Source organism: Mus caroli, unplaced genomic scaffold (assembly GCF_978045245.1).
Source record: "Mus caroli unplaced genomic scaffold, Mus_caroli_1 scaffold_11, whole genome shotgun sequence".
Taxonomy (NCBI): domain Eukaryota; kingdom Metazoa; phylum Chordata; class Mammalia; order Rodentia; family Muridae; genus Mus; species Mus caroli.
In genome coordinates, this window is record NW_028227266.1 from 26,235,475 (window position 1) to 26,257,596 (window position 22,122).

General features: G+C 41.6%; 1 protein-coding gene across 3 annotated transcripts in view; it reads right to left on the reverse strand.

The window, feature by feature from the left end:
- Ntm (neurotrimin) overlaps positions 1–22,122 on the reverse strand; it is a 969,657-nt gene that overhangs the window by 97,956 nt on the left and 849,579 nt on the right. For all 3 annotated transcript variants that reach the window (XM_029481303.2, XM_085844500.1, XM_085844501.1), the window contains one exon: positions 15,908–16,033. In XM_029481303.2, coding sequence (XP_029337163.1) covers positions 15,908–16,033 — 126 coding nt within the window. The remainder of the gene's footprint in view (positions 1–15,907; positions 16,034–22,122) is intronic.

A 22,122-nucleotide genomic window follows, 5' to 3' on the forward strand; every position in this document is an offset into this window, starting at 1 on the left:
TTCATACTACCTTGTATTTGCTTTGCCCTCCCCTTCCTCTCCCACTTTCCAAATAAGGAATCTCAGGCAAGGGATATTCAGACTTGGCTACAGAGGGAGATTCTGACTTAAAACAAATAAACAAAAATAAGCTGCAACAACAACAACAAAAAGCAAAAGGACAAAACCTGGGAAGACATCACTTATAAAACCATCTGTGGGCCAGAATAGATGGCTTCCCAAGACAGGATCTGACTTTGATGAAAGATGGATTAGGTTAAACTCTGAGCATATGATTGGGGGTGGGTATTAAATACTGGAAACTGAGAGATTCTGCACTGGGCTCAAAGGAATTGGGGTATTAAGAGAAACCTCAGCATGTCCCTATGCCCCTCACCATGAGTCATCTCACACTTCAAGCAATATCTCAGACAGGGCTAACAGCTATCCATCCCCAGTGATCCTCATTTGAGTTGGCAGCACATACTCTCACTTCTAAATGACCTAGTTGCAGAGAGAGCTTGTTGCATTTGAAGCACTGTAACTTTAGCTATAAATTCCCAGATCCCCTAAATGTCTCCTCAAATTTTGGGTGTTGCTTCACTGGTGATCAAAACATACTGTATGTCAAATAAATAAAAGCCAAACTTGGCTAACTTTTCTTTCATCTGAAAAGGAGAGACACTGAGTAAGAAGCAGAATAATTATAAAAAAAACAATGACCAGGCAGCATCCAGGGATGCCAGGTGGCAGAACACACTCTGGAAAAAGATATTCTTGACTTCACACTCCCTTCTGGATCCTGACCCTTTATCTTGTTGTACTTTATTGTAAGGCTTCGAACTCAATTGTATCTCACCTCCTTCAGCCCATTTTCTCCCTTTCACATCCCTGAATTATCTGTTGACATTTTTCCAATTTTCATTTCTGTCTATTATTTATTTCTTTACATTGTTCTATTTATTTCTTTTTCTTGAGAATTTCATACATGAGTACTGTATTTGCATTATTTCCAATTTTCTCTCCCTCTTCAACTCCATGAATTTCACTCTCCCTTCATCTCAAATTCATGATGTTCTTAAATATATGAATACACACACACACACACACACACAGAGAGAGAGAGAGAGAGAGAGAGAGAGAGAGAGAGAGAGAGAGAGAGAGAGAGAGAGAGAGAGAGAGAGAGAGAGAACCTATCATGGGCAGATTCTCCCTCTCCAGGTAGCCATTACTTATCTGTAGTGTTAGGGGTTGGGAGTTGAGACATGTCTGTTACTCTTATCAAAATGATTTCCTTCTGAATTTCGCCAATTCTGTTTCAACTTCAATCAACATCTAAGCAAAGCTTTCAGACATATTCTTCTTCAATGGCTTGTTCACTTCTTTCCCATATTTCCTATCTCTTCCTCTCAGAAGTCTTTGTGGAATCCACCTTCTCCTTTGCAACTTGCTGGAATCAGCACACAAGTCTTGCGTTTCTGCTCCACATCAATTGCCATATTTATGAGTGCAGTCTGTCACATGGCATCCCCTGATTGTTCCTTAGTCATTTTTCTGTATAATTATGTGGTTTCTCTCTCAGTGTCTATCCTTTTCAAATGAAATATAAAATTTAGCCAAGTTTGGCTTTTACACACTGAACATCTAGCTTGTTTTTCTAGCTTCTTCCTGTGTCCAGGTATAGGCATATATTCATTCAACATTTCTATTTTTATATCTAAAGCACTAACCTCTAGTTTCCTGGAAAGTGCTTCTCTTGCAGTTTTTGGTGGATAGAAATATTCTCTAGTGTTCATTGACATAAGCCACACATTGCTACCTTTTCCTCATAGTTAGCTTTAGCTCTGTCTTTAGTATAAGTTCAATATTAAACGGCCTCACCATTTTGAATACTACCATCATAGTCTACACTATTACTTTAACCTTCTTCTAATTAAATTCTACTATTTCTTTTGGTCAATACTCTAGCTCAACATATATACCAAACACACCCCTGACTCAAGACCTGGCAGTCCCTGAAGCTTCTGTCTAGAAGAACATAGTTTATATTCCCTCTATCCCCTCACTGTAGGACTTTATTGTCTTCTAGCTTCCAATACTCTGATGGAGATTCTACTACCACATGCTATTTATTCATCTCAATTATATATTTTCTCCTTAGCGCCCTCTCTCTCTCTCTCTCTCTCTCTCTCTCCCTCCCTCTCTCCTGACACAAAGGCACACATTTATTTATGGGCTGTTGTATCTCTCTCCAATCTACAGCCCACAGGAGCCCAGGCTGTGCTCACTGCTTAGACTGTAGCATCCAGATACACACTGGCATGCTTCAGCACACAGTGTCTAAAGGAAAAGTTAATCTGCCTCCCTAGCACATCTCTTCATGGTACACTGATTCTGATCAATCTACTAAGTCCCTGTTCTCTACAAACATAAGCCTCAAGAGGTTATAGTCCTTTAAGAGTAGCCGTGGACACTGAGAAGTGGGTCAGCATTTAAGAGGTTAAGAACACTCGCTTTGCTTGCAGAGAACCTGAGTTCAGTTCCTAGCACCCACATCAGGCAATTCACAACCATTCATGTCTCCAGTTTTGAGGAAACTGACATCCTGGTCTTCACAGGTATCTTCACACACACATGCTATACACACACAGAAAGGAACATGTACACAGTCATAGAAACTAAAAAGAAGATTTAAAAATAATTTTTGATGGGAGCTAAATCACAGCAATCAAGAAGTTACAACAACAACATCATCAACAACAACAACAACAAGCAAGACATCAGCTGGTATGTACTATCCTACCTAAGGGCACAGGGAATCAAGCTGAACAGAACCTTAGACTTCCCAAACAGGCAATGAAGGAGGCCAAACAAAAACTCTAGGGAGACACTTGCAGCTAGGTCCCCACCTCACCATGCCCATATGCCAGTTTCTGGAGGCTTCTCCTACATGTCTCTTATGTCCTCCTTCAATTCTCTAAGCCTGTCATTTCATAACCTTGCTGGCCAACAAGAAGACTTTACCTTACCTTATGCTTCCTCCTCGGTTTCCCATGATACACTGAAGGGGCTGACACTTGCCTGAACCATACTTTCTGAACCTCCAGCCATTATAACTGCCTTGTTCCATTTGGTGACTTCTCCTATATATACACTACCAGATACTTGACCTCAATTTCTCCTTGGGGTTTCTCCTCTGTATAAGCTGCATGCTACCCTGGTCATTATCCCAGACTTGTCACACTCTATATAATCCAGTGGCACTAATTATAAGATCATGGTTTCTGATTCAAAGAATATGTATTTCTAGCCTGCTTGCTTAGACAATCAATCTATAGCCCACATTTACTCTACTCATTCCTTTGCTAAACTATTATATGTTTAATGTCTATATAATTTCAATATCATGCTAAACATTGAGGCATACATGGAGAAGCCAGTACAAATGTTCTCCTTGTCCTGGATAAGCATACAGACTGGCTTATCAAACTGTAAAAGCAAGCCTTCTGTAGTCACATGGCTTTCTGACTGTATATGAGCATATCAGTGCAGGTACCCAGTGTTGCCCATTCAGATATGAAACTGCTAGAGCTGCTGCAGCTCTTTAAATATTCCAACCCACCCTACTTGAGGTCTATCACAGCAACATGTACATTTTTTTCTTTGTGTCTCATCCTGCTTTGCAACAATTAGATGTAGTACATTAGAAGAATTACCCAGCTGAGGTTCCTTCCATATCTTACCTACCAGCACAGAAGGTCTATGCAGCCTTGGCTATGCTCTACTTTGTTTGCTCACATATCCCCACTGCTTAGAGAACTTCCCTTTAACAAGTAAGAATGTTTAAAATGTGTAGATTTTCGCTATGTGGCATAGGTTGGAGTGTAATTCAGTAGGGAGCTTGGGTTGACCATGAACTTTTGTTCCTCCTATCCTAGCTTCCCAGATTCTGGACTATAGAAAGATGTCATTATAAGAAATTCTTGAATAAATAAATTAATTACTTAACATTATTTCATCAAAGGTTTCCCAAGAGGCAACATACATACAACCTTCTCTATTTTCTGACACACCCCACCCCCTGAAATAGTGTATTATATGACAGATAATAGATTGAGGAGAAAGCCCTTTGCCTTTCTCATGCAAAGGTTGGTGGCCAAATATCTATAACCAAGGTTACTGTAGCAAAACATTCAAGAAAGGAAGTGCATTCACACAGGAATTGAGAGAGGAGCACAGGCCTCGTGGGGTTGCAGTTCAGCTAAGCAGGGATAGTTCGGAATCCATTGCAGGAAAAAAGTCAGGGTAAACCCATTCTTTTTAACCCTGGGTCCAAAAGAGAAAAAGGTAGTTTGTGTTTTAGAGATTGGGGTGTGGGGGTGATGAGAAAAGATCTGGTCACTATTGTGGGGAACTAGGGGGAAAGGATGATCTTTCTATATCTGTTTCCATCATCTGCTACATGAGGACTCTCAGAGGACAGTTATGCTAGACTCCTGTCTGCAAGCATACTTTCTCCTCTCTTTACATCCCTTTCCCCTAGCTGGGCTCCCTTGTGTGGCTTCAGTGGGAGAGGATGCTCCTAGTCCTGCTGCTTCTTGATGTGCCAGGGCAGGTTGGTACCCATGGGATGTATTCACTTCTCAGAGAAGGGAAGGGGGAATGGGGAAGGAGAGTGTGAGGGTGAGACTGGGAAGAGAAGAGGGAGTGAATAAGTAAATAAATTACGAAGAAATATTTTTAAAATGAACCTTCTAAGCTACAGGGAATATATACTCAGGGCTGAGGACTGAAGGGCAGTGGGCTGGCTATGCTGGCAATAGGAGCTGTGGAGTCCATACCACCCTCCCAAGAAAGGGGATGGAGCCCTGACAACAGAAACTGAATTGGTATTCCTCTCTGTTCCTTCTGCCTGCCCTGGTTCTGGTAAGAAAAGCATTTTCTACTACTAGGGAGATGAACTATGCCAAAAACCCACAAGACAGATCATGAAGCTGAATGAAGTCAGATAATGAAAAACACACCATGGAATCTGGCAATTTCTTTTCATATCTGAAGCTGTTAAAGTGTAAAACAACCTAATAATAACAATCAAAACAGAAGGCATGCCATTGTGCCAGTGAATGATAGTATTTAACATAAGGGAAAAAATAAATCAAGTCAGAGAGCAAGCAGCCCCATCAATCCCTTGAATGGGGCCATCCAGGTGTGTGAAGGGAAACAGCGGTGGGGGTTAGGGATTGGGCTGAGATAGCATAACACACACACACACACACACACACACACACACACACACACACACAGAGAGAGAGAGAGAGAGAGAGAGAGAGAGAGACTCAGATAGATAAGAGATGGGAGAGGGGCCACAGCTACATGCTCCAGGCTATGGCCTTTGCTCAGAGATGCCCATAACACTTAAAGGAGTCTGATGTCCCAGGAGAGGAATGGAAATGGAGCAGAGCTGTTCAGCATGAGAATGAGGCTCCAACTGTGTTTAGTGTAGAAAAAGTAGATTTGCAAGAATATCATGAGGAAGTGAACAGATGAGAACCATAGGCACTGGATGGGTAGGATGGTGGGAACCAAAGAGCAGGCATGCCTGAAACACCAAGGAGAAACTGTGAGCTGAAAATCAATATGCATTGATAGAGATTTGGTAGTCAGAAAGCTTGCAAATTTTCAGGTGATTTGAATTTTGCATCAATGGTGTAATTACTTTTACATTGTAAACCCCTAGCTTTGAATTCCTATGTATTGGGGTATCTATGAGAATTAGGTAGTTAACATGAATAGTTTGTGCCAAGTGAATAACCAGCCTACCACACAGCAATGATTCTTAACCCTGAGCATGTTTCACAATGCCCAGAGTGTATGTAAACTCCCTGAACACACCCTCAGTGCTTTGATTTGGTAGGTCTGTAATATGGACTGGGTGCATCTGGTGTTAGCCATTATCTAGGATTTATTAAAAGGACCAATATCTTAGTCCAATGTGTGCATTCTGGACACACACTGGCTTAAACCGAATCTAACCTTTGTGGGGCTGCCTGATCTTTCTCCACTTGTTTGACCTTCATAAACCTCATGTGAATGAGAAAAGATAATTTTTTTTAGAAGAGTGGGCTAATAATAAAACCTGTCTCTCACTGCTGTCATGAGGAACAGACACTTTGTGTAAATGGTTAGAAGCAAGCCTAGCACATTTTTAAGCATTCATAAACTGTTAGTGATTGTTATTATCAAATGATGGAAAGTCTGTTTGCTATGTAGACTCCAGGAAAAATGTAGTCATTAGAAGACAAGCAAAGATTCAGGATCCCCAACTGACCCTCCATGATGTATTGGATGCATTCCAAGATCCCCAGATGATACCTGAAGCCATAGAGTGATTTGAATCCAATGCTGTATAAGTTTCTCCTCTATACAGCCATTCCTATGACAAAGTTTCATTTATAAAATAGATAGAATAAAAGATTGGAGTGATAACAAGGTAGGGCCATTTTAACAGTATCCGTCAACAAAACCTATAAAAGAGCTATCACTTTCTCAAAACATTGTCCTGTACTGTGTTTAACGTCACCCAGCAATGGTGGAAGATGATGCATGACGGGATAAAGTGAGGTGGGTGACACAGAAATTTTCTTGTCACAGTAGGCTGTAATTGGCCATCTTACTTGAACACAATACAGGACACTACCAGAGCTGATCTTGCAAGTCAGAGGGCCACTCAGTGTCTAACAGGCAGGTAGAAAACACACAGACAAGCATGACAAACAAAAAAGATGTATGTCTCAGGCAGAAAAGATCTGGATGTAATGAAACCTCATCATACTAAGAAAAACAAACAACTTTAAACTTATACTTGGTTATTTCTGGAAGCTTCCATTAATATTTACAAACCACAGTTGACTTGAGATAACCCAAACCACAGAAAGCAAAGGCCACTGATCAGGGTGGACTTCTGTAGAAAGTCTGTACTGTACACTCAACGAACTAATGAAAAAGATATGGTGATGTGGGTTCTTGTCAAATCTTATCCATGAACTCCTAAGCCTCAGTTGGTCTAATGGGACACTTTTCAGGCCCCAAATGGTGCTGGCTGTCTTTTGAGTCTGTTTAGAAATGCTCTTCCTACCTATAGAGGCCTCTATTTAAAGTAGACTTCTAATCTTACTGATCCAAGCTGATTGGCATCTGTGAGAAAGATGATTCAATCTCCTTGCTGTTGTTTCTCTTTTTGTTCCATCCAAACATTCCTTCTTGGTAACAGTCACCAAGCACTAGCATAAATAGCTGAAGACTCAGGAGAGCATGGGGGAGTTTGCTGTTAGCGATGTCTGAATTCAGCAGACATCTGATTCTACAACATTTTTCAAGGGTTTTTAAATAATTGGGTAAAACCACAAACAGCTCCTGTGGTGTGCACTTCTGCCCTTGGTTTCTAGACTGAGGCGTGATTGCATATGTTCTCCATTCGGGCACATTGAACTCATTAATTTCTCCACTGGTCTTTTTATAATCTTTCTCTTCTTTGAAGTAGAAAGAAGCACAGATAAGATTGCTTTAAATCAGACCATAAATATTAGACTTACAAAATCCCTTGTTTACAGTGGCAAACTTTACTCAATCTGTGTCTATCTGGTTGTAAATTTATATGGAGTTAAAGAGTTATCTATAACTGTCTCCTCCATTTTTTTCTTCCTCACCTTGTTTCATCTGTCGGTGCTTAAACCACTTGACCAGTGGATTTCTGGACCACTTTTCCCCTACAATGTGAGGTTGTGCTATGGTGTGATGTTCATCATAGTATATGACTCTCTCTATGTATCAGAACCAATACTGTATATGCCATAGTGCCTGGAACAGGTTACATCTTTTAAGGTGATACATCATTTTCTTCTCTGACCACAATTGACTAGAGTAATATCTGTTTCAGTACGATTTTTCCTGGTCCTTTTGGTAGCCATTTGGGGTTCAGTGGGAATTTTCACTAAGGATCTGTATTAACTAGAAAGGGGTGAAGACTGAGGAAGACATGGATTAACTACTTTTATGCCAAGGGCATAGCAGCTAGCCATAGAGCTCTTATACTAATATACGTTGTGAAGGTGACAGATGCTTTACATTGGTGAACCTGTCCTAACTATGTTAGTGGTAGATTGCTATCTATGTTTCCCACAGGAATAGTCTAAGGATTTATGCTTTTGGTACAGATCATGGGATGGTAGCAGACCTTTACTTAGACATTTCTCGGGTTCATTTGTAAATTCTGACAAGGTTATCATTCAAAAATTATATAAACATGGCTGAGAGATACAGCTCTGAGTTTAGCATGCATGAGGTCCTAGGTTCAAAACCTGATAATAAGGAAAAAGGCCCAGTACACATGGAGTAGAGTGTATATGTGGTAGTTTGAACAGGAATACTCCTAATAAAATCATGTGTTTGAATGCTTGGCCTATAGGGAGTGGCATAATTAGGTGTGGCCTTGTTGGAGTGAGTGTGGCCTTGAAAGAGGAAATGCACCACTATGAGGACACCTTGATGTCTCATATGTTCAAGCTATGCCTAGTGTAGCTCACAGTTGCTTGTGCTGCCTGTGGATCAAGATGTAGAAGTCTCAACTCCTTCTCCAACACTATGTTTGCCTGCACGCTGCCATGAGGATACTGAACTAAGCCTCTGAAGCTGAAAGCTAGCACCAATGAAATATTTGCCTTTCTAAGAGTTGCCATGGCCATAGTGTCTCTCCACAACAATAGAAACCTTAACTACAACAATGCATTTTCAATATTTTAGCCTATGAGATAACTTAGTATGTAAGCAGAGCTTGACATCAAACTTGACAACATGATTTGAGAACCAAGATTCATTTGGTCAAAGAAGAGAACTGTCTTTCCCAAGTTGCCCATAGAGCTTGAGGCTCTGTGTGTGTTCAGTTACACACACACACACACACACACACACACACACACACACACACACACAGGTAATACTAAAAGAATTGAAATGATGTAAAGAAATGAAGCTCTGGTGTCTTACTCTTTACCTTCTAAAATTTGATTTGAGTTTAAATTATATCCAAAGGGCCTATTTTTATTTTTGTTTTGGTGTGAGACACAGTTTCACTTCAGAACTAGATCTACCTAGCTTGGAACTTATTATGTCAACCAGGAGTGCCTCAGTATTGTGGTGGTCTTCCTTCTTCTCCATCCTATGTTTCTTGGATTGAGCACATGTACAACAATACCAGACAGAAACTCTCAGTGGCTGCAAAGAAACATGAAGGCTGATAGGACCATCTCCCCAGCATTATCTACTCTCTCCTGCCACAATCCCTTGCAGTGCTCCTGCAGCAGCCCTTGAAGATGAAGCAAAATGGCTTCAGTAAGGACTGCTCTTGGATCCTGTGATCTCTTAGTTAACTTGAGAATATCAGATCTCTGTGGGTGACTAGAAAAAAAGCCATTGTCCCTGATTGGAAATGTGTGAAACTGCTCTTGGATCCCAAAGAAATGAGTGACTTGCTGTAGATAAGGAATGTCATCAGAGGCTTTCAACTTGGTATCTTGGTCTTGAAGCAAGAATACAATTCTTAAGTAAAAGAGTGATCTAAGTAGAGAAGAGGGCATGGGTCACAGTGAGGTCTTCCTGCATGTGTTGGCTTGTCTGAGCTGTTGCTTTGACAATGTTGTATATGGTATTGGAGAAGAGTCAGGTCATGAAAACTCTAGGTACCATTGCAAGAAGCAGGAATTAATGCAAGAAAGAAGTAAGGCTTCAGATTTAGTGACCACAAGGAAGTGACAACTTCTCTCCAGCTGTATCTGTTTTCAATGCCTAGCTCTCTCAGACCTCTCATCCAAACTTTCATAGAAATGAATTCCATCTGATACATCCAAATCCCCAGAAAATGGAAGATACACCATACAGCTCTGAAGAGCCTAGTGCAAAAGAATGCACAAAGTACTGTGTACTCCATCCTTGCCATCAGGAAGCATTTACATTGAATAGATGCCCAGGGAACCCCCGTGTCCACTTTTGGGACAAAGACACAGATAAAGCCAGGTTTTTCTAATGGCTTACCTAGATTCTGATATTTCAGTAGAAGACAGGCAGGTGGCAAACAACTCTCATCAGATTTCCCAGGCAGGGAGCTGCCCAGACAAGAAGCAAAGAGAGTAAATACCAGTTCTCGCTCCTTCTCTCCCAAGTCTTTCTTTCTCACACACTTGGGTTACTTTATAGCTTTATGGTACAGCCATGACTAGAGAGCTAATCACTAAATAATACCCCTTTGGTCAGTGCAGAAAAGATGTCCAGCTTTCTCTGATTAATAACAAGGTGATTCAATCAAGCAGAGTTTCTAAAAGTAACCCAAAAGCATGGGACACCTTACAGAGTCTCTCTGTGTCTCTGTGTCTCTGTGTCTGTCTCTGTTTCTCCTCTCTCTCTCTCTCTCTCTCTCTCTCTCTCTCTCTCTCTCTCTCTCTCTCATTCTGGGGCAGTGCCATGTCCAGGTAAGGTGACACCTTTAACTCCCTCAGCTTCTCTCTGCCAGGAACTTTTTCATTTGCTGTCCTAATGATCCCCATGCCACACAGGGCCTGATGCTGGTGCTGACAGGCTGCTCATTAGTGCCAGGGTGCTGCAGTCAGCCGATGGCATGCCAGAGCTCCACTCATGACACTTTTTCACAGAGCTGTCACAGAGTCATAGAGCCTGCCAGCTCTGGTTGAACTCAAGCTGTGATACCTCCAGTGCCAATTAATGCGTCAGTGTCCTGCTTGGCTGGGAGGACGCTTTGTCAGTGCTGACAAATGGGAAACCAGGCAAGCCAGTGGTCGACAGGGTAGCGGGTGTGTGGTTCAGGACACTCACAAGGAAAGAGCCCATGCTAAGGGTCACTTTGCTCTCAGCAGCTTGTTGACTATTCAAGTGTTCAGAAATAAGGACTACCAATCTTCCACTAGGCTTCCTCAAGCACGGTGAGGAAGATGTGACAACAGGGAAACGGCTGTTGACATGAACACAGAAGTTCTGTGGACATGGATGCAGATACCCAGCCTACGATGCATTAAGAGGCTTTGTTTTGAAAGTCAATAGACACACTCTTCCTGTCATTCTACCCTAATATATTTATGTAACTCTGAGACGAATGTGCAATTTCCTGCCTACTTTCTATTTACCCACCAAGCATAAGAAGATAGGGAATAGGAGAGGCAGGATGGATGGATGCATTTAAAATGATGATTTTCTTTTTTCCAATTAACTGCCTTTTGTTTTACTCAAAGCAGAGGATGGGAGCATTTTCACATATATTCTACTGTCGTCTTGTTTACTTTAGAATACAGTGCTTAGAAGCCACACACGAGGCAGTTAACTACAGTAAATGGTAGAAGGCTTAGGCTGTCCTGGAAGAGCAAGATGAAGAACATATTCTAGAAACACACATCTCAGCAGTTGATGGCACTAAGGACCAGAGTGTATCAAACGCCCCAATATCAAAGCAAGTGTGAGTCTTCTTCTGTGAAAATGAACTTGAAGATGGACTCCACCTTTCAGCCTCCCACTATACCAGGTTCCCTTGAAGGGACTTCAGGAAGGTCTGGGAGGGTCTACAAAGGCCCACTGCAAAGTGTCCTGGAGTCTGGCTAAGGGTTCCACTGGAGAAAACATGCCAGATCCCTCTCTAAACATCACAGTGGAGGAGAACTTCCAAGAGTAAGACTGGAGCATTGCACTGGGAGAAGTGATATGCCACTTAGGAGCAGTACTAGTGAACAGTGCTGTACACCACAGCAACAGTATACCCTAAGTGGTATTTATGCCCTAGGGAATATGCACAAGGTAAAGAAAGCAAAAGATGCAGACTGTGTCCCCAAAGAATTTCTGAAACAGAGTCTGGAACATATCTGCTATGCGGACTTCCTCAGTGCATTTTGATTTGCCTTGGGTTTTCTAGAAGAGGATGTAATGGGTCAAGAATTTTAATAGGAAATTTTAAAAGGAAAAAAAAGGTACTGAATATCACTGCACATGAGGACTCTATCAGGTGCTCGGTGGCTCTTGGTTCCAAAGGTGTGAAAAGTCCATAGATTCTTGACTGGACTCAAACCTTTTCCTGAGCTTAAAGTAGGTCACCAGGAATGTAACAAGATAAGAATTCCAACTGTCTCTCTAAAGCTTGGGCACCTCAATGAATCTGGTATCAGGAATATAGGAACACTTTCCTGTGAAGTGAAGGAGCCTACTTTGGAAGTTTTCAGGATATATTAAAAGGGAAAATATTTCTGCATACTCAGAGAAAACTGAAAATAAGACCGTGTTAAAACATGTCTACATAATGAGAAAGATGAAGCCCAGAGTCCTGAGCAGGAAGCAGCCTAGCTTCTCTGATTGTACCTGTACACATACTGACCCTTAGTAGGGAGTTTGGCTTGGGCTTTCATGGGGTAAGCCACAGTTCTTTCTTATGAGGACATGAAACGAGAACTTTCCTTCCTGAAAAGACCAGGGTCCATGATAGTGTACACAATAAGTTCATATCCAGAACAAATGTGCAGAAAAACACAATTATCTGGAAAACTGATCACTTTCCTCTTGAATTCTAAGAGTAGGAAGCCATGAGATGGAAATAAAAAAGGCATCACTCTATAAATAACACTGGAGAAATGACTTTGCACAAAGGGGGGGCCCTATCTTCCTCTCCATCCTTCTTCCAGACATCTGGCACTTCCGTTGCCTACTGAATGGCTTGGACAAGCCTCTTAACCCTTTTATCCAGCAGACATCCACTCCTATATCAATATACCAGAGCCTTCCTGAAAGAACAGCCCACATTTATATATCACCTTTCCACACAGAAGGTGGTCATGACTGGAAGAAGTACTCATTCTGAAGATGAGACATTATGTGACTGTTGTGAGCTGCACCTGATGGCTTCCAATAGACAAAACCAAGCTTTTTCAAAACTTGGCAAAACCAGCAGATAAATCGAGAGGGAGAAAGTGCAATGAAGTCATCAGATTGCCCCGAGTGCCTGGATCAGCTATTCTTTGGGGGAAATTTCACATCTATGTAAGAATGATTTGACTAAGATAGGATCTGTCTTCAGGAGTGAGACAAAGATGACAACAGCTCACTGCCTCTGGAGATTCAGCAAAGGTGCACATCATTCTCCCAGGAGCCCCAAGCCTGCCCTAGCTTATTTAAAATAAGCACTTTCTTGGAAACATTTAGTAGCTACAGATGAAGGCCTGACTGCTAAGGGTCTCTAGCTTCAGTTCAGATTTGGCAGCAGCTCAATGACATCTCTGATCTCCAAAGAATCATCACCAGGAACACTGTTCCCCAGTGTGTCTCGAGGTGATTAGCTCTAGCTTGGCACATCTCATCAGTCTGAAAGTGGGACAGCTAATCTAGGCCCCAGATCTGGACAAAGCTGTTCATCTAAATTACTCTAATCTGCAGGTAGATTCCGATCAGCCTGCTCTTCTCCCCTTGATCCATCTTCTGTTTCCATAGCAGCTAAAACCTCAGGAAAGTGGCAGCATCTGGTCCAGGCTCAGATGAAAATCTCCTAGGGAAGTGAATTAACTTGATGGTCACAAAAGGAGGAACAAAGGACCTCAGAACACAGCAGAACGAGCATCCAATGAAAGAGAAGGCGTAATGGAGTGTTTGGGAGAAGAGGGGAGGAAAGCATAACATGAAGTTAAAACCGATATTTAAGAGATTGTGAGAAAAATGAAAGACCCAAGAAGTGTACAGGAGCCTTTGGCATAATAGAATTGGGCAGAAGCAGATATCTGGAGGGAAAAGGCTAGAAAACATCACTCCAAGGACAAAGATCTCACTGGCCAGAGATGGAACTGAGAAAGGGCATCAAACAAGAGACAGGATCCCTTGGCATGAGCAAAGGATGTCTACCCCAGGTGATAAATGTTCTTCAGTCCCAAAAGGCAGACGGGCCCAGCATCTGATAACACAAGGGATGCAGTGACATTAAGCTGTGATGAATGAGGTGTGTGGACTTGAAAAGCCTGTACTTTTAGGTAGTTCTGCCCTTACAAGTGTCCCAGGTCCATTCTCCATCACTAATGATCTCATGCACAGCTGAAACTTAAGCCACTTTTCATAGGTCATTTCAAAAGGAGAGACTGGCCAAATGCAAGAAGTTAATTAGTTAATTCTCTGTCTCTGTCTCAGTCTCTGTCTCTGTCTCTGTCTCTGTCTCTCTCTCTCTCTCTCTCTCTCTCTCTCTCTCTCTCTCTCTCTCTCTCTCTCTCCGATTTCTTCACAGCAGCAGCAATCATGACCCCAACAGCTCCCCAGAGCTCAGTACAAGTACAACTGAACATGTCATTGTACAATGTTACTGCCAGAGAGGAAAGCCAACATTTGAAGCTGTTATCGTCCAACACTGCTTTTTAAAAATGTGGCTTTGGAGGTACGACCACCTTTAAGAATGGCAGGCTTAGGTACCAGTGAAGAACATGCTGGAAACAGGCAATCCATAGTTATTGGACCCTTCTTGGAATGCACTTGTGAAATGAGATAGTCTGCCAGGTCCTTTTGTCTGCTATGGCCCTTTTGGGGATAGTCTAAATCCAACAATGAGCTATGGTGTTAATGTAAAGATTCCGTTCCATCATCTCAATCAAAGACAAAGTAGAAGGGCCATTGCTCTTCAGAAGTCCTACACAGCCATTAGAACCTTTCTGAGGACTACATCCTAGCTCACCTTCTCCTTCTACCCAATCTTGCTTCTTTCCTTACCCCTCTTTAGAAGATGGTCCCAAGACTGGCCCTAATACATTTCTTTCACTTCCCTCTCCTCCGAGTCTGCTGTGGGAGCATACAGCTTGAAAATCAAATAACCTCCACTAAGGTGCCTTGGAAATCCTTAACCTTGCCTTACCTAGCAATATAGATGCCTTCATCAATCCATACTTGCATATGCATGAATACATACATAATTACATATATGAATTACACTTCATCCAGTGATCAGTAGCAGAATGGAGGTTGACAATGCCATTTTTCCCTTATTATCATTTCTTAAATAAACCCTGTCACTCTATCAATGTGTACCACTCAGTTTTCTCAACCTGAACCATTCATTTTTACCCACTCATCTCTCTCATGAGAATAGGCGTTCAAAAGAACAGGAAATTGTAAGTTTTGGGTTATGGCTAATTCCTCTAGTGCTTAGAACAGTTTAGATGACTGAATTTTCTATAAATATTTGGGAATGAATAAAGTGATACTATGTTCTTTGATAACAAATAAAAGCTACCTTAATGATAAGTAACATCTTGTCACATCCTATAGGGTTCAAAGCACAAATCATTTAGTGCGGTTTTCATAACATCTGAACATTTTGGCAACATAAATTATGTAATTTAGCCACACATTATGGTATATTTGTTATCTAGGAAATATCAGAGAAAACCAACAGCAAATCACAAAAACAGCTAATGACTAGATTTTTGGCAATGCTAAAGAGGCACAGACCAGAGAAATTTCTTGTTAGGAATATGGCATTTAGAGCTCTCATCCATCATGATGTATTTGTATCTCCTATCTCTTCAAATAACAGCTGCACAATGTCACCAAAGCATCCCTTCCATCATTACACTCCATGTAAGACAGTCACAGGGAAAATCCTCACCACGACTTCACACAGACTCAAGTGGCATTAATCTCCACAAGGTGGCAAATAGACATGCAGGTACACCTTCTGAGATTGTCACAGCTATGTCCACTGTGCATAGAACAACAACAATATCTACAGAGTTATGAGTCGAATTGACTTATCAGGCTCCCACAGGCTTAGAGCCCCTTGGACTCAGCAGCCAGTACCACAACCTCCCACCCATGGCAAACAAGATGCCTGTTATCTCTTCTGAGATGCTGCTCTTACCTTTGGGAGAAATATGTCTCCAGGTTACTGTAGGCTCCGGTCTACCTGTGGCTATGCAAGTGAGGCTGATGTTGTTCCCTTCATTAATGGAGATATCTGAAGAAATCTCTACAATTTTGGGAGATACTGTGGAGAGAAAACAAGAAGAAGAAACATAAAAATACTGCTGCAAATCTCTTTGTTGTCTTAAAATAGAAGCTGATCGAATAGCCAAAGATGGACATGTATGAACTATACTTGTCATTTTAAACAATTGGAAAATTTTCCTTAAATGTAAAGCATATCTTACCTTGAATTTAGCTTCCATTTCAAACTCAAAGGCAAAGTAGGGAGGAGAGTCAACTCTACTGCAATGCTGCAGTAACTCTTCCCCCAACTGTACCTTCTGTCTCCACTTGCATCCCCAACAACACACACCCCTTCAACACAGGTCTATGAGTCATTCTCCTCATTGAATTCAAAGGTAGCTTTATGTAATGCAGTTTCAATAAGGCACGTTTCTACCCACATAGCTTGGATTCTCCCTGTTGCCTACATATCACAGGCTATCTAGACCAGCCTATAAGGTCATTCAGAATAAAGCATCAACTAATCCCCCTAGCCATCCCTAGGGGCCCCCATCTCCATTCACCCATGAATTGTCCCCAACCTAGTATATCCTTTCTGTTCATCATAAGGGTCTATATTCTTCCTTTTATCCACTGTAGATAATCCTATAAAGCTCAGGTCTTTGTAATCTACCTCCCTATCTACCTATTCCCAATTACCAACTCAAATTTAGTTCTGCTTAGTCACCATCTTCCAGAACATACTAGACACAAGGGATTGGACACTCATATCAGTGAGATATGATGTGATATGATATGATATGATGATATATATGATATGGTATATAGTATGACTTGACCCCTCTCTTGCAAAGGAGACGTTCTCCTAAATGCCTAAAGTTGGTATGGGCTCTTGCTTTCTTGGCTTCTGTTTTGGGGTCTGTATACTTTTGGGGTCTTTCCCTTTGAAAGCTGCACACTGCTGGACTCTTCCCACTGAGTTTCCCTGAAGAATCTCCTAGAATCCAACAGCTTATGTGGCCCATCTCATGCTGGAACCTATGACAGAATCTCATTCTTGTTTTACAACTGAACCTACTTCTACACTGTCAGCTTTACCATAGACAATACGATATTGGTCACTTATTTGTCTAACTGTCAATCAATGTGGTCACTTATTTGTCTAACTGTCAAATGGTCTGTACTTCAAGAACATAAAGTGACAATTCCTTTACTGAGATTTCAGCATCTAATCATGTATTTAACCCAGTACATTATACTTCTTTGCTTAGAGTCACCTATTCATTCAACCATGTGTTTTCTGGCAGCCTGAGGCTGCCTTCCTTATGTAGGTATCCAGAGAAGAAGTCCAACTGATATTTATAGGACCCACTCACACTGAACCTTTTCCTCTGGGAAAAAAAAGGGATATGAATAAAGGATGTCCTCCCATCCTTCTTCCTTGTCCTCTGTTCTCCATCATTTTCTCCTATTCATTTTCTCCTATTCATGTAACACATGCATAGTAGAGTGTGTTACAAGCATGAGTTGTGTTTTGTTCCTTTTTCTCCTACCCTTGCTGCTGCTGTATGTACTCAGATGCTTCTCTCTGATAGTGCCTACTAAATGCCCCCACCTGGATGAATGTATGCCCCTTCTGTTTAAAGAAGAACCTTTTCATCATTTAATTTGTTTTTCATGCATACAGCGTCTTTCATACAGTAAGCAATATCGATCATTTTTAGACTTTAATTCACACTGAACTTCTAGTAAAGATGGAGACACAGAGAGAGAGAGAGAGGAGACTATCTCACTGTGTCCAATCTTGCACATTAAGATAGAAATAATTATAAATATAAGAGAAATAAACCAGTAATGTTGGAAACTCACTGCTGCACAGTCTAGGACACTTAAGATCCCACTGTAATTTGGGGCTGATGATTAAAGTCAGAGTCAGAGTCAGAGCGCCTCTTGGGATGGAAGGCAATTGATATATTGGTGACTAAGCATCTGCTTCACTGACTCCTTGACATAGGAATTTCTAAATTCTCTGAGTGCTACAGTTCCGTAGAACTCTTGCAGAAGTAAAAATCTTCGGTGTACTTTACTCACAGAACTTTAACTGCAGTGTTTCCTTCTGCTAAACTCTTGACCCAACTCTGCTCCCCAGCCCTGGCCCACTTTTGTCACTCACAGATCCTTCCTTGCTTCTTGGAGCCCAGACTGCCTGCAGTGTCTGTGCTGGCCTTGCTGACATTGCTTCTACAGTGCAGGTAAGTAATTTATTGATCTGTAAAGCACTCTGAGATTCTCTGCAAGGGATTATGTCACGCCAACGCCATGCAATAAAATAAAAAGTGATGGACTTTGTGAACACAGGGTGATTTAGGGGTTGTAGTTGGAAGTGTATGCAAAGTACATTTTAAGTGGAAATCAGGCTGGGTAATGAATTATATTCTTGCTTTGGAAGGGCTGACTGGGAGTTCATTTTCCTGGCTTCCTACATGATAGCTAATCTGCTAATCATACACTAGAGAACAATGGACAGGCCCCAAGTGGCATGGAAGGTGGAGTGGGCCAGAGCTGTCAGCACAGTAAGTATATTAAATGAGACAATCACACCTCATGCTTGGAAGAATCATCTAGAATCCTCACCTCCCCCACCCCCATCATTTACAACTGGAAAGTATCCCAGCTCATGAAGGAAACATTGGAGAAGCGCTCGCCTCCTTTCCTAGCCAGCCCAGCAGCAGAGCTTGAAGAAATCAAACTGCCCTGATGGATGCAAAGGAGAAGCCAAGCTTGGTATGGGGCTCAGGTGACAACAGGAACAACCGCAGTGATAAGCATTACATCAGTGAGTGCAGATGTTCTGCGATGGATGGTGTCATTTTCTAGGAGGTAACTCACAGACTACAGTCAGCTTTAAGATAAAATTAGAGGCTCAAAGCAACCCTTGACATGAGGACTTGAATTCTATCCTCAACATCTCCCTGAAAAAAAAATTAAATTGAGCTGGCAAGGAAATACTATGATTTTAGCTAATTCGTGTTCATCAGAAAGACTTGGGTGAGTAAGAGATATGCTCCCTGTATTTCACACGGTTTCCATGGATACTTTCGGTACCTTATTTCCCTTAATGCAGGCTGTTACAAACATAGCAGAATTCCTTTGTTTGCTTGCATTTATTCACTCACCCATTCATTCATTCTCTTGTCAATATTCATGAGTCACTTTCCATAAGCCAGGCATTGTGCTAAGTGCTAAGAACATAAAGTCCTTTTCCCTGAGGATAATGTGATCTAAAGATATAAAAAGAGACAGAGGAATCTAATCCTTTGCAGTATTGTGACACAGAAGGATTTATCAAATGTTATGGGAACACGGAAGTTAGATGCCTTAACTTGACTGTGGGTAGGTGTTGCATGACCCTTTTTGGGACATGTGACAGCTATGTTAAGTTTTATAGGGTGCAGTAAAAGTTTACCAGGTCTGAGGAGGAGAGAAGGAAAGGCTTGTGAAGCAAAAACATGACATAAAGAAGGCATCATCAGTGAGATCTTTCGTGCATAGATATCATCAACCATTATTGGAAGAGTTTTCTCTTTAAAGGCTGTATAATTTGTGTACTAGGTATATTATGATGTGCAGAGATATACCAGGTACTTTCAATATGTTTGGAGAAACAATGCATTGAAAACATTCAACTGAGTTGAAAGATGCAGCAAAATGGACCCAAAAAAATCACGTGTGGTTGCAAAATGAAGGCTGTGTGTGATAAGTGGTGTGAGCTGGACAGAGGGATGATCATTGTGTGTAGGAGTGTTAGAGATGGCTTCATCTCATATCAGTATCCACTTCGGAATCATGCACGGAGGCAAAGTGATGCTGTATCATGAGGGTCAGAAATACACCGGCATGAATGAGTTGGCAAAAGTCCGTGAGGTACATGAAAATACAATCAACCAGCAGGAGGCATGAGATGCCAGTTAGTTCTACCAGGCTACCTTCCCCATCGACAAAAGGGAAACGGGAGTTCTGTGGAGTCTGGACTTTGAAAGGCTCTTCTGAGGACTTAGAAAACAACTTTCTGAAATGGCCTGAGAACACTTCGTGGAAACACAAGGCATTTAACAAAGGAATTTTATGCTGCACATGGTTGGTAAACTTGTGCACAGTGTCAACGAAGAATAGTCAATAAATTTCATAAGGATCAATGAAAACAGAATACAAGATCAATGAGGTAACAGGAAACCAGAATGTGGAACAGCCAGAAGGCCTAGGTCTTGGATGGTTAGCTTTAATAAGCTACAGCAAGTATTTGATTTTTCTTGTAAATATAGAAAGCCATAATTTCAAGGTTTTTTTTTTCTTTTTGTTGTTGTTGTTGTTTTTTAAAGAATCTGTTAACCATGTGTCAGAGTGGAATTGGGAGAAATTAGAATTGGCAAAACCTGTCTCCAGGAGTGATGTTCAAAGCCTGGATTGAAATGTTGGCTCTGCAGAGATAGAAGGAGAGGGTGGACTGGAGGACAGGACCAGGGAACATGCATGAACCTACTGATGGCCCAGAGAGAGGAGCTCAGAGGAGAAAGTGCCTTTGTGGAGAGCACTAGTTTGATGCATCCTGACTTATACATGCTGGTGGGAAAGATGCTGAGGGACAAGTGGAGGACAGCTAGGCAGAAGCATCCTCTTAGAGTTGGAGCACCATGACCAAGGGACCAAGAGCATACTGAAATGTAAATTGGGAGGGGCTGAGAGCAGGAGCCACAGACCAAATCTGTCTTACAGATGCTTGTTGTTTTCTGCCCTTGTGCATATTTGATGACTGTGAAAGCTTCTGAGGTCTGAATCTAAAGTACGCCAATTATATAAACAGAAAGATTGAGACATATTTACGCTATATTTAGGAAGAAAGGCAGAAGACAGGTGAACCATATTCTGAAGATAAAATTCCACATTTAATACATTTCATTAAGGTTTCATCTGGTTATTATTGAATTCTAATTCAAATATGTAAATAATTAAATATGGTAATTATTAAAACAACATTCTGAGGAACTTTCCTATTCCTGGTTTAGTGTACAGTGCCCAGGTGTTGAGTTTTAATAATTATGTCATTAATAAATAGCAATTTGCTGTTTTTAGCACACAGTAGATATCCTATTAAATCCAAATTAAGATGCTTTATTAAGTACTGTGCATTCCTATGGGGCTGGGAATGCACATAAATGCCTGGACCAGGTACTTCCCAGAACGCCTGCAGATCTATGCATCCCAGATGGCTTCCATTGGTGCCAGAGAAGTTTTCACTCACTAGTGAAGGTTTGGGTTGCCCAAAGCTACTTGGGACAGTTTTCAAGCCTGGGTTTTTTTTTTGTTTTGTTTTTTGTTTTTTAATTTTTCTGCTGTGTCCTAAAGACTTCTGAATCTGCAGTGTCATCAGGCCAACTCTAGGGTACCAGCAATGTTTTTGGCTTCTAAACCTCAGGGAGACACAGCAGCCCATGCTAACAGCACGATGCAAAAGGTGCAATGTGGATGGGGAAGCTGTTAAAGATGTGGCCACTGTACAACAGGCAAATTCTACCGTGATGCCACTTTGCTTAGGAATACATCAGGATGTGTGACAAGATAAGGGAGTATGTTTTCCCAATCCAAACTGAAATAGAGTGATAACCCAGCTAGGAGCATGAAGAAAATTTTCGTATCCTAGAAGTCCTTTTACAAAATGTTTCCTACCTCTTTTCCAGCCTCACTCCAGATATCCTCTTTGTTGCCTTCTCTAGTCTTAAAATACTCCCAACTCTTCCTATTCAAAGGTCCCGCCACGATTTCCCCCTTTCCTTTGCATGGTGTGTCTGTCCTAGCCTTTATATCCTGACTCCACAAAGAAATCTTCCTCAGCCATTTATTCTAAGAGAGAGTCTCCTCACCAATTAACTGCTGCCTAATTATTGGCTTTTCCTTTACTCTGCGGTGCGGGGGCGGGGGCGGGGGGCGGGCGGGGATTAAGTCCACTGCCTTTGGCATGAGGAGCACTTGCTCTTTCACAGACCTACACCTTCAGTTAGGGCCTCTTCTAAAGGAAGTGGAAGCTATGCTGGTTGTCTTGTTCACCAAATTGCAGTGTACACACCATCAAGTTCAGGAACGTTCGTGTGC